We start from the raw sequence: 15,149 nt of genomic DNA on the forward strand, positions 1-15,149 counted from the left end.
GACGGCGGAACGGCGGTTTGATGGTCAGGTGGAACCAGGAGTTCAGATTTTTAAATTTAGCTTTAAAGCCAAACAGGAGGACCGAGTATCATCATCAAAGACAAAACATATTCAGCATTTCCTCAGAAACGCACTGTAAATACTGAGTCTGTTGGGTTTACTGGGTTTGGTTTGGTTTGGGTCGGACCATCAGATCCAGACAGAGAACATGGATTATTATCAGAACCGATTCAGGACTTTAAACCAAACTGGAGCAAATCAAATTATTCCCCCAACAGTTTAATCTGAATTATGTTTTTATTAATTTAAAGATTATTTAAAAACATTCTGGTTCAGTCTGCTCCGTTTTACTGCAGCCTGATGGAAACGGTCCAATCATTTCTACCCATAATGCACCTCTACCCATAATGCACCTCTCCACAGAAACCCAAGCAGAGCGGCATGAGGAAGAGGAGGATGAAGGTTCATGTGGACCCGAGTCGCAGCGCCTGCAGAACTCAGCAACGTTTCCTGAGGATGTAAAACATTTTCAGCTAATATTTGGAGAAAAATTTTGTTTGAAACTAAAATTTTTAAAAATTCCCCAAAGAAATTTTACATTTTTTAAATAGTTGATCTGATTTCAGGTCAGATTGTCACAGATTAATTTTTCTTTCAGCCGTTTAAATAAGTTTTAATATTTTTATGATCCTGTTGTGGAGCTGCAGGTGTTCGGACTCGGTTCTGGTGGTTCTGCAGAACGGCGACCCGGTTCCACTCAGTAATACTGACGACTCCTGGAGGGACTAAATACTGACAGGAGAAACGGTGGTTAGACTGAGACATGAGAGGGACAAGAGGACAGACAGAGGGACAGATGGACAGAAAGACAAAGGGACAGGAGGACAGACAGGAGGACAGATGGACAGAGGACAGAGGGACAGACAGGAGGACAGATTGACAGGAAGACAAAGGGTCAGGGGGACAGATGGACAGACAGGAGGACAGACAGATGGACAGACAGGAGGACAGATTGACAGGAAGACAAAGGGTCAGGGGGACAGATGGACAGACAGGAGGACAGACAGATGGACAGACAGGAGGACAGAGGACAGCAGACGGGGCTTTTCTTTGAAATCTTCCTGTTTCATTTCAAACTGAATCTCAGCTGATTTTTTCTGATGGAATCAAATGAAACATAAAATCTGCATCAATCATTTATGGATTAATTGATGACGTAACTAATCCATCTGATTGATGGATCAGAAGCTTCTGGATCAGAACCAGATCTGGATCAGAACCGGGTCAAACTGGTTCTGTCAGGTTTAACGACATTAAAACAAACTAAAGTTATTAAATCTGATTCCCTCAGAAGGTTGATGTTTGTTTTTAACATGTTTTAAATTTTTACACGTCTAAATTAAAACTATAAATCTGAATAATTCTGAGCTCAGCAGCAGAAAGACGCTGATAAAAAGACTAAAATCTGGATGAGAAATAATCTGTACATCACTTCAGTTTCATGATTATTCAGATTTTCCATATTTATCCTCGTCTTGGTTTAATACGAGCTGATTTTGTCAGAGGAGGAGCTGCTGGCAGCTGCTGCTCAGGTGCGTTGGCTCACATTAATACTGACTCTTACCCTCATGCCTTCAAATCTGGACAGGGCCCTGAGGGGCCGCAGGGCCCGCAGCGTCCGCAGGGACTTGATGGCTGCCAGGTCGGAGTAACCCAACGTGTTGGCCACCAGACTGACCAACGAAACCTGGAGGAAGAGGAGGAGGAAGAGGAGGGAAAGGCAGGAGGAAGAGGAGGAGGGACACAGAAGAGAGGGAGGAGTTAGCGGCTCTTCTGACGCCGAGAGGAGGAGGAGAGTTCAACGCCCTGCTGAGGAGGAAGGTCAGCTGAGGCCTGAAACAGAGCGCAGGTTACGGAGGCCCTCCAGGGGGCGCTGCAGGCCAGAAATACGTCACGTTATTTCTGATTCACAGGAGGAAAGAAGTCCTGGAAGGAGCGCCGCTCAGGGAGAGGTCTGAACGGACGGGCCAGGGATCCAGACAGAGGAAAGGTTTCAGGTTCTGATCCACCTGAGACGTTTCCTCTGGCGGAGCCGCACAGAACCAGGCGGGTCAGCCGGTTCTTACCCTGATACCAGCGAAGCGGGACGCGGCCCGGAGAGGACGGAGAGCCCTGAGCGTCCTGAGAACCCGCAGGGTGGTGACCTGGTTCACCGGGATGAACTGGGCCAGGTAGGCCAGCACCGAGATCTACGGGTCACACAGGGTTTGCACAGGGGTCACTCAGGGTCAAGGGGTCACGCACAGGTCACACAGGGTTCGCACAGGGGTCATGTAGGGTCACAGGGGTCACTCAGGAGTCACACAGCGGTCACACAGGGGTTACACACAGGTCACACAGGGTCACTCAGGGGTCAAACAGGGGTCACACAGGGATCACTCAGGGGTCACAAGGGTCACACAGGTCCAAGGTCAGGCGAAGCAAAGCTGCTCAAACACAGGATTTACTAAACCAAACTGGTAGATCAATGCTTTTAACAGAACTTTGATTAGCCAACATCTCTCTATACCTCATTGAAATAATAATAATAATAATAATAATAATAATAATAATAATAATAATAATAATAATAATAAATACAGGGATTCCATATTTTCCATACAGGTTCATAGATGAACTCTGATCATGAGCTCCAAATCTAAAACGGAGGAAATGCTGCGGTTCGGAGTTCCACAGGGATGTTTTCTACGATTCCTTCTGATTTGCGTAAAAACAATTGAAACCCAGAAACCTGCAGAGCCTCAAGAGCCACCAGGAGGAGAAAACCTGCAGCAACTGACCTCATGTTTCAGTCCTGGACTGATGCAGCTCAGCAGCTGTTTAAACCGAGTTTAAAATGATCAGACAGGAAACGTCTGGCTACTAAACCCAGAAACAGCAACTTTACTGCATGATGGACAGTTTAGGACGAAGTGAGACCTCTTGTTTGTGCAAAATCTCTGCTGCTCCGTTTTCAGTGAACAGTAGTAAGAATTCATTTCATAAATGTTTGTCTAATTTTAGTATTTAAAACGCCATCGTTTGATTATAGTTGCATTTTTGACATCATTTATAAATATTAAATCTGATATTCTGATTCGTTACTCATGCAGCCAAATATTCTGTTAATCTGACTTTTACTTTGAAATATGAAGTGCTAATGATTGATGATTGAATCATTGTGACATGGAGGACGAACATCTGGAGTTAAACCAATAAAACGTCTCCGTTCCAGAACCGGGTCAGGTCCACCTCTGTGTTTGGTTGTTTTCTGCCCCCTGCTGGTGAAGAGCGAAGCTCTCAGGTTAAATCAGTCACTAGTTTTGCCCGCAGTAATGAGGCGGCGCTCCGTTTCGGCCTCCACATGCTGGATCTGTGTGACTCGGTGGCTGCAGTCGCATCAGAACCTCACAATGTGCGGCGTCATTTCTGGAGACGTCCGGGTGGAAAACACCCGGAGAGACACAGAGCGGCAGGCTGCGCCTCTCAGCCCCGTCAGCAGGACGTCGGGCCGATTCTGCAGGCTGAGCCGCCGACAGGATCGACTCGCTGTTCAGAACTAAACCCAGGATGTTTAACTCCAACATGTCGGTTTCTGAAACATGAGGGACGATGATCCTCTGGTTCTTCATCTGCTGGAAGTACTTTCAGATCCTCCATCAGAAAACAACACACTCCGTCACTGCTGTCCTGTTTTCATGGATCTCACACACACACACACACACACACACACACACACACACACACACACACACACACACACACACACACACCGCGCGGTGACGGACGTCTTACATCGACGATGAGGAAGTCCAGCCAGCACCAGTAGTTGGTGAAGTACTTCTTGAAGCCGTATGCGAGCCACTTCAGCGCCATCTCCAGGATGAAGATGTAGGTGAAGATCTTGTCAGCATATTCGAGCACCACCTTGACGACCCTTCTCTGCTCGATGTAGATGTCCTCGAAGGCCTGCAGGGGGCGACAGAGAGGCCACAGGGGGGAAAGGTCAAGTCAAGTTTACTAGTGTACCACAGGAAGTCCTGTACAACAGGAAGAAGATGGCGCCGCTGACCAGAGCTCCCGAGCTGAGAAGGATCATGAAGATGATGAAGGACTCGAACCAGCTGTGCTCTACGATCTGGTAGCAGGTCTTCCTCGTTCTCCACCACATCTGGCCCAGACCCGCCGTGGTGTCGATGTCGCAGCACCGGAACCGGGACACGCACACTGCAGGCGACAGGAAGCAGGAAACGCATCAGGTCAGGAGGTTCAGCTTCAACCCGAAGCTTCAGAAGCCGAGACGATCCGTCCGCTTTCCCCCCGGTCCCATTAGAACCACGTCTACTGTCTGCCGATTCTTCCTCTAACGGCATAAAATGTGAGAGTTTGAGTCCCTGGTGGTGCCTGGCTGCAAGGCGCGCTGCTGCAGGGGGCGCCGCTGCAGGGGTCGCCGCTGCAGGGGTCGCCGCTGCAGGGGTCGCCGCTGCAGGGGTCGCCGCTGCAGGGGGCGCCGCTGCAGGGGTCGCCGCTGCAGGGGGCGCAGCTGCAGGGGTCGCCGCTGCAGGGGTCGCCGCTGCAGGGGTCGCCGCTGCAGGGGGCGCAGCTGCAGGGGGCGCAGCTGCAGGGGTCGCCGCTGCAGGGGTCGCCGCTGCAGGGGGCGCAGCTGCAGGGGTCGCCGCTGCAGGGGGCGCAGCTGCAGGGGTCGCCGCTGCAGGGGGCGCCGCTGCAGGGGGCGCAGCTGCAGGGGTCGCCGCTGCAGGGGGCGCAGCTGCAGGGGTCACCGCTGCAGGGGGCGCAGCTGCAGGGGGCGCCGCTGCAGGGGGCGCCGCTGCAGGGGGCGCCGCTGCAGGGGTCGCCGCTGCAGGGGGCGCCGCTGCAGGGGTCGCCGCTGCAGGGGGCGCCGCTGCAGGGGGCGCCGCTGCAGGGGTCGCCGCTGCAGGGGGCGCCGCTGCAGGGGGCGCCGCTGCAGGGGGCGCCGCTGCAGGGGGCGCAGCTGCAGGGGGCGCCGCTGCAAGGGGCGCAGCTGCAGGGGTCACCGCTGCAGGGGGCGCAGCTGCAGGGGTCGCCGCTGCAGGGGTCACCGCTGCAGGGGGCGCCGCTGCAGGGGGCGCAGCTGCAGGGGGCGCCGCTGCAGGGGTCGCCGCTGCAGGGGTCGCCGCTGCAGGGGTCACCGCTGCAGGGGGCGCCGCTGCAGGGGTCGCCGCTGCAGGGGGCGCCGCTGCAGGGGTCGCCGCTGCAGGGGGCGCCGCTGCAGGGGTCGCCGCTGCAGGGGGCGCCGCTGCAGGGGTCGCCGCTGCAGGGGTCGCCGCTGCAGGGGTCACCGCTGCAGGGGGCGCCGCTGCAGGGGTCGCCGCTGCAGGGGGCGCCGCTGCAGGGGTCGCCGCTGCAGGGGTCGCCGCTGCAGGGGGCGCAGCTGCAGGGGGTGCCGCTGCAGGGGGCGCCGCTGCAGGGGGCGCCGCTGCAGGGGTCGCCGCTGCAGGGGTCGCCGCTGCAGGGGGCGCAGCTGCAGGGGGTGCCGCTGCAGGGGGCGCAGCTGCAGGGGTCGCCGCTGCAGGGGGCGCAGCTGCAGGGGGTGCCGCTGCTGCAGACAGAAGCAGCAGAAAGCGTTCAGTTCGGCGCTCCGACGCTGAAAACACCAAAACGAGGAATTCTGGTACAAATGGCTTCATATACTTCAAACACAACCAAAGTAACTAACATGTAACTTTTCAGCAAGAAGCTCGTTTTAAGTCAATCATTTCTTAATGTTGATTTTATTATCTTCCATTTTACTCATACATGGTAAAAACATCGTGTTATAAATGAAATACGGTGCAAGTGGAGCTGGTGGTAATTACTGAAAAACGCTGAGTGGTAGTTAGTGAGTGGTAGTTAGTGAGTGGTAGTTAGTGAGTGGTAGTTAGTGAGTGGTAGTTAGTGAGTGGTAGTTAGTGAGCCGTTGACCCGGAGCAGACAGAGTCCTGGTGAGGTTCGCCGTCTGACTGGACATGTTTGCTGCTGTTGCGTAACCTGAGCCTCTGACAGATGTTGAGCTCCAGGTTCTGCCGTAACGAAGCAGCAGATTGCAGATCTCATCGTCTTCCTCCTCGTTTTCCGAGCTTAACCGACGGCAGGACGGCGAACAGACATAAAAACACATTCGGCGTTAATCACATCTCTTCCAAACAGCAATCAGGACCCGATGCAGCATAAACAAGATCAGGAGGAAAAATCTGGGAAATAAACTTTAAAAGTTTCCCATATTGACTTTTTATTTAGTCCCACTTTGCTCTGCGTCGATATCATCTAAGCGTCTGAAAGCTGCGCATCGATCAAACGTCTGAAGCTCTGGAGAATAACGGCTGATCTTGATAGACGCGGCTGATGGATGCTGGAAGCGAAGCAGCGATGGTCACTCTGCTGATAACGAGGCTCCGGTTTCACTCCCACCGGCCGGCCGCGTCTGAAAGCCGCTTTTTAACCAGATCTGATCGATGTGTCAAAAACAATATCCAGGACGACATGAAACTCAGAGCCGGGATCGGGAGAGAGTGACGGCTGAGTGGTGCTGAGAGGCCCGCGGGCCACGAGGATGACGGAGTCGGAGCTGACAGGAAGGACGCTCCGAGAGTGAGAGGATGAGGCTGGAAAACCCGACAAGGCGACACGGGAAGAAGAGATCAGACATGAGATCAGGAGCGACGGCTGCTGGAGGACGGAGCCCTGAGGGACGCCGCCTGATCGTCCTCCATCATTATGAACTCAGTGAATCAGAGGCTAAAACCTCTTTCTGCTCCGGAGGCGGATCAGAAACCAGACCTCAGCCTGACCCAGAGTCCGGTTTCCACGGCTCTGACCTTTAGCGGCGTTAGCTCCACTCAGTCTGAGGTCAGGGAACCGAACCTGGAGGGCGGCAGACTCGGAGTCCAGGTTCACTCCAACTCCGGTCCGTCTGCCTAGTCAAAGTCCGGTCCAGTTGGTGAGGTATGAATGCTAATCGACCTCTGACCTCCAAACCTGGTTCTGGGTTTGGTTGAAGTGAACTCTGGTTCGGTTTGAATGTGAACGCCAAGCGGACCAGAGACAGGAAGTGGTTATATTTTAGAAGTGGCAGGAGGCGCTGAGCGGATCTGTGCAGATGTTTCGGGTCGGTCAGCGTCGTGATGCTCCCTGGACGCTCTGAGGGGGAGGGAGCCATATTTTGGTGAATGACTGGCTTCCTGTGACGGAGATGATGATGATTGGAGCTGCTCCTCTCCGCTCTGATTGCAGCGTCTGCCTGCCTCTGTAATTACGGCTCTGATTACCCGGCTTTCTGCTTCCATGGAGACTAATAGGCTCTTCCTGATCTGTCAGCTGGTAATCCAATGAGAACAAGCGAGCTGTAATCCAACCCAGGCAGTTAGGAAACCCCTCAGCTCACTGAAACAGGCTTTAATAAACGGACTGAACGCAGAACTACAGGCCTCGTTGGGTCAGCTGTTGGCCAGACGGCGCTCTGCTGATCGAAGCTTTGATCTGATATGGATCTGATATTAACGCCACCCAGAAAACGTTGCTGAATGTCCATCAGCAGGCTGGCTGCTGCAGACCAACACGCTGCTTCCTGTTTACTCTGAGAAAATGCCGTCGCCAAGGAAACGGCTCTGAACGTCAGCTGGACCTGGAGTTACAGGAAGTGAGAGGTTTTCAGGCAAAACTTCCCAGAAACAGGAAGTCAGACTGGGCCGAACGCATTACATCCAACCACCATCCAACCACCATCCAACCACCATCCAACCACCATCCAACCACCAGCCAACCACCATCCAACCACCATCCAACCACCATCCAACCAACCACCATCCAACCACCAGCCAACCAACCACCATCCAACCACCATCCAACCATCCAACCACCAGCCAACCACCATCCAACCACCATCCAACCATCCAACCACCAGCCAACCACCATCCAACCACCAACCACCAGCCAACCACCATCCAACCACCAGCCAACCACCATCCAACCACCATCCAACCACCAGCCAACCACCAGCCAACCACCATCCAACCACCATCCAACCACCATCCAACCACCACCAACCACCATCCAACCAACCACCATCCAACCACCATCCAACCACCATCCAACCACCAGCCAACCACCATCCAACCACCAGCCAACCACCATCCAACCACCAACCACCAGCCAACCACCATCCAACCACCAGCCAACCACCATCCAACCACCATCCAACCACCAGCCAACCACCAGCCAACCACCATCCAACCACCATCCAACCACCAGCCAACCACCAGCCAACCACCATCCAACCACCAGCCAACCACCATCCAACCACCATCCAACCACCAGCCAACCACCAGCCAACCACCATCCAACCACCATCCAACCACCATCCAACCACCAGCCAACCACCATCCAACCACCACCATCCAACCACCATCCAACCACCATCCAACCACCATCCAACCACCAGCCAACCACCATCCAACCACCAACCACCAGCCAACCACCATCCAACCACCAGCCAACCACCATCCAACCACCATCCAACCACCATCCAACCATCCAACCACCAGCCAACCACCATCCAACCACCAACCACCAGCCAACCACCATCCAACCACCAGCCAACCACCATCCAACCACCATCCAACCACCAGCCAACCACCAGCCAACCACCATCCAACCACCATCCAACCACCATCCAACCACCAGCCAACCACCATCCAACCAACCACCATCCAACCACCATCCAACCACCATCCAACCACCAGCCAACCACCATCCAACCACCAGCCAACCACCATCCAACCACCAACCACCAGCCAACCACCATCCAACCACCAGCCAACCACCATCCAACCACCATCCAACCACCAGCCAACCACCAGCCAACCACCATCCAACCACCATCCAACCACCATCCAACCACCAGCCAACCACCATCCAACCACCAACCACCAGCCAACCACCATCCAACCACCAGCCAACCACCATCCAACCACCATCCAACCACCAGCCAACCACCACCAACCACCCACCAACCACCATCCAACCACCACCAACCATCCAACCACCAGCCAACCACCATCCAACCACCAACCACCAGCCAACCACCATCCAACCACCAGCCAACCACCATCCAACCACCATCCAACCACCAGCCAACCACCAGCCAACCACCATCCAACCACCATCCAACCACCATCCAACCACCAGCCAACCACCATCCAACCAACCACCATCCAACCACCATCCAACCACCATCCAACCACCAGCCAACCACCATCCAACCACCAGCCAACCACCATCCAACCACCAACCACCAGCCAACCACCATCCAACCACCAGCCAACCACCATCCAACCACCATCCAACCACCAGCCAACCACCAGCCAACCACCATCCAACCACCATCCAACCACCATCCAACCACCATCCAACCACAAGCCAACCGCCATCCAACCACCATCCAACCACCATCCAACCACCAGCCAACAACCATACAACCACCAGCCAACCGCCATCCAACCACCATCCAACCACCATCCAACCACAAGCCAACCGCCATCCAACCACCATCCAACCACCAGCCAACCGCCATCCAACCACCATCCAACCACCATCCAACCACCAGCCAACAACCATCCAACCACCAGCCAACCACCATCCAACCACAAGCCAACCGCCATCCAACCACCATCCAACCACCATCCAACCACCATCCAACCACCAGCCAACAACCATACAACCACCAGCCAACCGCCATCCAACCACCATCCAACCACCATCCAACCACAAGCCAACCGCCATCCAACCACCATCCAACCACCAGCCAACAACCATACAACCACCAGCCAACCACCATCCAACCACCATCCAACCACAAGCCAACCGCCATCCAACCACCATCCAACCACCAGCCAACCGCCATCCAACCACCATCCAACCACCATCCAACCACCAGCCAACCGCCATCCAACCACCATCCAACCACCAGCCAACCGCCATCCAACCACCAGCCAACAACCATCCAACCACCAGCCAAACAGCCAACCACCATCCAACCACCAGCCAACCACCAGCCAACCACCATCCAACCACCATCCAACCACAAGCCAACCGCCATCCAACCACCATCCAACCACCATCCAACCACCATCCAACCACCATCCAACCGCCAGCCAACCGCCATCCAACCATCCAACCACCATCCAACCACCAGCCAAACAGCCAACCACCATCCAACCATTTATCCAACCACCAACCAACCATCTATCCATCCATCCATCCAACCACCATCCAACCATCCATCCATCGGGTTGGTTCCGCCCGACCCAGTTCCTCTCAGGTCACTTTAGATGATAAGAGACCAAATGTCTCTGTTTGGAGGCCCGACTCTAATTAACAATGAAACAAGCAAAGTCCACATTAAGATCAAGACTTTTTATTTCTAATTAAATAAAAATTATTGCAGACTCATAAAAACTTCTTATAATTTCATGTAAACAGAACCACGTCTGTCCAGAGACGTTTACTGAGAAACAGAGAAATGTGATTTAATTCATTAAACTTGGATGAGTTCAGTTCATGTTCTAGTTACTGAGAATAAAATAGTTTTTGTCTGTTTCATTCAACAGAGACCAAAATAATTTTACAAACTGGATTTAATCAGGCAAACGCTCCAAACCACGTTTAGTTTAGGATCTACTTAATTTATTAACATTTATATTTATAAACTTAGCTTAACAGACAGTAGAAATAATTAATATTCCAGTATTTTGTAATCATTTCCTCCCAGGTGGAAAAGTCTTTCCTTCGCTGATCGATGCTGTTTCGTGCTGCGGCTCAGTGCAGAGGTTACATAAGCCAGGCTGCAGGCCGAGCAGCATCCAGATGCATAATGCAGCGGGGTCGTGACCTCACACTCCGAGGTGTTCTCAGATTAGAAACGGCTTCATTTGCTTCTCATTTGAAATTTTATTCTCTGACTTTACATGTTCAGATCAGAAACTTTCAGCCGTTTTTCTGTGCAGTTTTCCAGAGAAGCAGCAGAGAGGTTTTCCAGGTTCCGTTGCTCCAGGGCACAGCGGCAGCCGGAGGCTCCACCTGAGCCCGTCCGGCCCGCTGAAAACAGGACCCCACTCTGCCCACTGAGGCAGAAACACTCCCACTCTGTGGGCATCACAACATTAACCAATGAGCTGGCATTTAGACGGCTAATGAGGCGGCTAACGTGGCGCGGCGTGTCGGCGCTGATCAGAGGGTTAAACCTGCTTCTTCTGGCTGGACGAGGCTGAGCTGCGAAATAATGACTGCCTGTGTTACAGGGTGAATTCAGGGCTTTGCTGCCCAGCTGTGTGCCTGATAAAAATACATTTCCACAGGAAGAAAGCGCGGCTGAAGCAGCAACCTGCTGATGGAGGAGTGAATAGAAAACGACCTCCTCTGTGGTTTCCTTTCTCCTCCGGAGGAACGCTAAAGAAAAGTGTTCCCTTTGCACATTTTACTTCTAGCTCAGTGACGAGCGCAGTGAAAGGGAAAAAAGGGCAGCACAGACGTTTGTTGGAACTGCAGCGGAGGTGGAAATTAAAATTCCCATTTTTCAGCTTTATCTGCCTCGGCAGTGGCTCGTGTGGCGAAGGAAAGCTCTTTAGTATCGACAGGAAGGATTTAATCCAGCCAACCGGAGCTTCCTCCAGAATAAAGACCCAGAACGACTCGGCCCACCGGGTCGCCGTAAATATCAACGACTGTTAGTCAGTTCAACCTGCAGCAGAAATCTGGTGAAACATCACAATAAGAAAAACTGATTTTATAAAATATATAAGATTTAACAAAGCAAATTGTTTCATATTCTTTAAAACATTTGAAGCTGATTTCACTCAAAAACAAACATTAACCTGCTGCCGAGAAAACTAAACTAAAACGTTTTTAAACTCAGATCAAAGTTCATCAAGCTGATTTAACAGGAGAGACGTCGTCTGATTATTGTTTTTATGACTCATAATTCACTATTAATAATGAATTATGAGTTGTTCTAACTTAGTTCTGCAACCTGGACACTTTTAAAGGGCCTGTTTGTGCTGATTACTGCCACCTAGTGTCCAACCAACAGAATGTCTTGGTAACAGCAGAGCCTGCAGGTCTGGGGAGTCAAAATACATATTTGTTGTTTCCATGTGGATGAAAACGTTTCTGGATGTTGGTGGGTTTGGACCCAACATTTCAGAAAAACCTTTGAGTTTTATCAAAGTTTTAACTCAGTTTTAACTCGTAGTTTTAACTCGTAGTTTTAACTCGTAGTTTTAACTCATGGTGTCTTTTGTTCTGCTGTCGGCCATCAAACTTTAGAAAATCAGCCGTTTCTTTCTAACATTCATCTGAAACCTGCAGGAACAGAAGGAAACATTTTCTTCTTCTGCTGTTTTTATGACAAACTGAAAAAGTCGTGTTCTGCTTTATGTTAGAGCAGCTCTGATGATCGTAGATCTATAGTAGCATTCTGATTGTGGTGGGTCTGGACGAACCACAGAACCGCAGGCCGGGTTAGCGGTTCTGCTCCTCCTGCAGCGGCAGGCGGAGTCTCTCCGCCTCCATCAGGCAGACTGGACCGGTGACCTCCATCTTTCTTCCCGGCTCCTCCTGGTGGGCCGACCTTCTTCTTTTGCAGCGCGATAAATAAAAATGAGCGCCGGCGTGCTCACTCTGTCTTCCTGACAGCTAGGGGGAGCCGCAGGGAGAAACGCTGCTGGTTCTGACCGGACCGCACACATTCGCTGAAACTCTGGAACACCCTGGTAGAAACAAAGATGGCCGTGTTGGGGAACCTCTGATTGTTTGGACCCGTTAGCAGGAGGTAGAGCCGCCACAGCTGAGCTCCAGGCTTACATAACGTCCTGCAGGCTGAAAACCCAAACTTCCCTTCGGAAAAGGTCAGCGCTCCGGCGCCAGCTGGCAGCTAGCAGACCTCAGCGGTTCTGACGGGCTTTCTGCTAAATATAACGCAGAGCTCTCAGGAGAATACGGTGAAACCACAGAATACGGACCGGACCTTCCACTGATCGGCCCGGTTTCATGGAGAGAAAGTAATCTGACCCAGCAGAGCCAGGAGGTCCTCAGTGGAGGAACCACAGGTCCATACTGGCTGCTAGAGCCTCATGTTGGTCAACTCCATCGTTCTGTCCAACGGTTCTGGACTTCAGCTCCAAGAACAGGAAGTCCAGAACATCAGCAGCTGCTTCCAGCCCAGTTGTTAGCATTGAGCTCATGTTAGCCAAGCTAGCGTAGCGGCTAAATCTTCCAAACGGTCGGTTCTGAGTGAAAGGCGGTTTCTTCTTCTACTGCTGAACAGGCAGCAAGGTGGAGGCTTCAGCAGTGCTGCCACCTGGTGGCCGGAGGTTTGGACCAAAACGGAATAAAAGACAAGAAAACTCATTTCCTCCTGAGTTACCAAAACTCTGGACCGGTCACAGTGTCTACTAAAGACCCGGCAGCTCCAGAACCTCATCAAACCCGGCAGGTCCAGAACCTCCATCAGACCCAGCAGGTCCAGAACTTCCATCAGACCCAGCAGGTCCAGAACCTCCATCAAACCCGGCAGGTCCAGAACCTCCATCAGACCCAGCAGGTCCAGAACTTCCATCAGACCCAGCAGGTCCAGAACCTCCATCAGACCCGGCAGGTCCAGAACCTCATCAGGTCCAGAACCTCATCAGGTCCAGAACCTCCATCAAACCCGGCATGTCCAGAACCTCATCAGGTCCAGAACCTCCACTAGACCCGGCAGGTCCAGAACCTCCATCAGACCCAGCAGGTCCAGAACCTCCACTAGACCCGGCAGGTCCAGAACCTCATCAGGTCCAGAACCTCATCAGGTCCAGAACCTCCATCAAACCCGGCATGTCCAGAACCTCCATCAGGTCCAGAACCTCATCAGGTCCAGACCATCATCAGGTCCAGAACCTCCACTAGACCCGGCAGGTCCAGAACCTCATCAGGTCCAGAACCTCATCAGGTCCAGAACCTCCATCAAACCCGGCATGTCCAGAACCTCCATCAAGTCCAGAACCTCATCAGGTCCAGAACCTCATCAGGTCCAGAACCTCATCAGGTCCAGAACCTCCACTAGACCCGGCAGGTCCAGAACCTCATCAGGTCCAGAACCTCATCACGTCCAGAACCTCATCAGGTCCAGAACCTCCACTAGACCCGGCAGCTCCAGAACCTCATCAGACCCAGCAGGTCCAGAACTTCCATCAGACCCAGCAGGTCCAGAACCTCCATCAGACCCGGCAGGTCCAGAACCTCATCAGACCCGGCAGGTCCAGAAACTCATCAGGTCCAGAACCTCCACTAGACCCAGCAGGTCCAGAACCTCATCAGGTCCAGAACCTCATCAGGTCCAGAACCTCCATCAAACCCGGCATGTCCAGAACCTCCATCAAGTCCAGAACCTCCATCATTCTCCGGTCCAACATCTGTTGTCCGGTCCCATCTGTCCAGGGGACATCGTCCCAGGAGTCTCATCCCCCCTCCTGATGCCGACCATAGTCCGGCAGCCATCTTGTTTCTAGAAAGATTGGGGCAGCCAGACTGGTTTAGGGTCGTGACCTTTAACCTTGAACCTGCTAACTGAGGCCTGTAGACAGAGATTTCTCTGGAGAACCATGGATGACCTTTGACCCCTCCCAGGTGTTTGGTTCTGAGAGTTCTCTGCTGATGTCGGGTCACCTGGGCAGCAGCGGGTCGGAACCGGAGGATCACCGTCTCAGGCCCGTCTCTACGTCCATCAGACAGAACGGACGGACGTTTGTTTGGCGTTTGTCTCGACGGTGATGACGCCGTTATGACCAGACCCAAATGAGGACCGGCGGCCCACAGGTCTGCACCGGTTCTGTGGCTCAGACCCAAACTGCTCGCTGGATGTTTAACCCCCAGCTGCTGCAGCAGCTGCCGGGCTCCTCCTGGCCTCCTTCTGCAGCCAGCTGCTGCAGGAGCGGCGCTGAGTCAGCAGACCGATGCGACTGGTCCATTCTGAGCGGCCGGCCGGCGCTGAGTCAGCCCAGCTGCTTGCTGGAGGTCCGGATCCGCTGGTGCCAGCGAGACGAAACGTGAAGCTGCCG

General features: G+C 53.1%; 1 protein-coding gene across 1 annotated transcript in view; it reads right to left on the reverse strand.

The window, feature by feature from the left end:
• Positions 1-15,149, reverse strand: part of LOC103456963 (sodium channel protein type 5 subunit alpha-like) — a 167,256-nt gene that overhangs the window by 16,328 nt on the left and 135,779 nt on the right. Inside the window, exons 24-26 of the mRNA XM_081601625.1 lie at positions 4,112-4,266; positions 3,835-4,008; positions 1,625-1,747 (exon numbers count right to left, since the gene is read on the reverse strand). Of these exons, the coding sequence (XP_081457751.1) occupies positions 1,625-1,747; positions 3,835-4,008; positions 4,112-4,266 (452 nt within the window). The remainder of the gene's footprint in view (positions 1-1,624; positions 1,748-3,834; positions 4,009-4,111; positions 4,267-15,149) is intronic.

This window comes from Poecilia reticulata, chromosome 20 (genome assembly GCF_904066995.2).
Source record: "Poecilia reticulata chromosome 20, P_reticulata-male-v2, whole genome shotgun sequence".
Classification (NCBI taxonomy): Eukaryota; Metazoa; Chordata; class Actinopteri; order Cyprinodontiformes; family Poeciliidae; genus Poecilia; species Poecilia reticulata.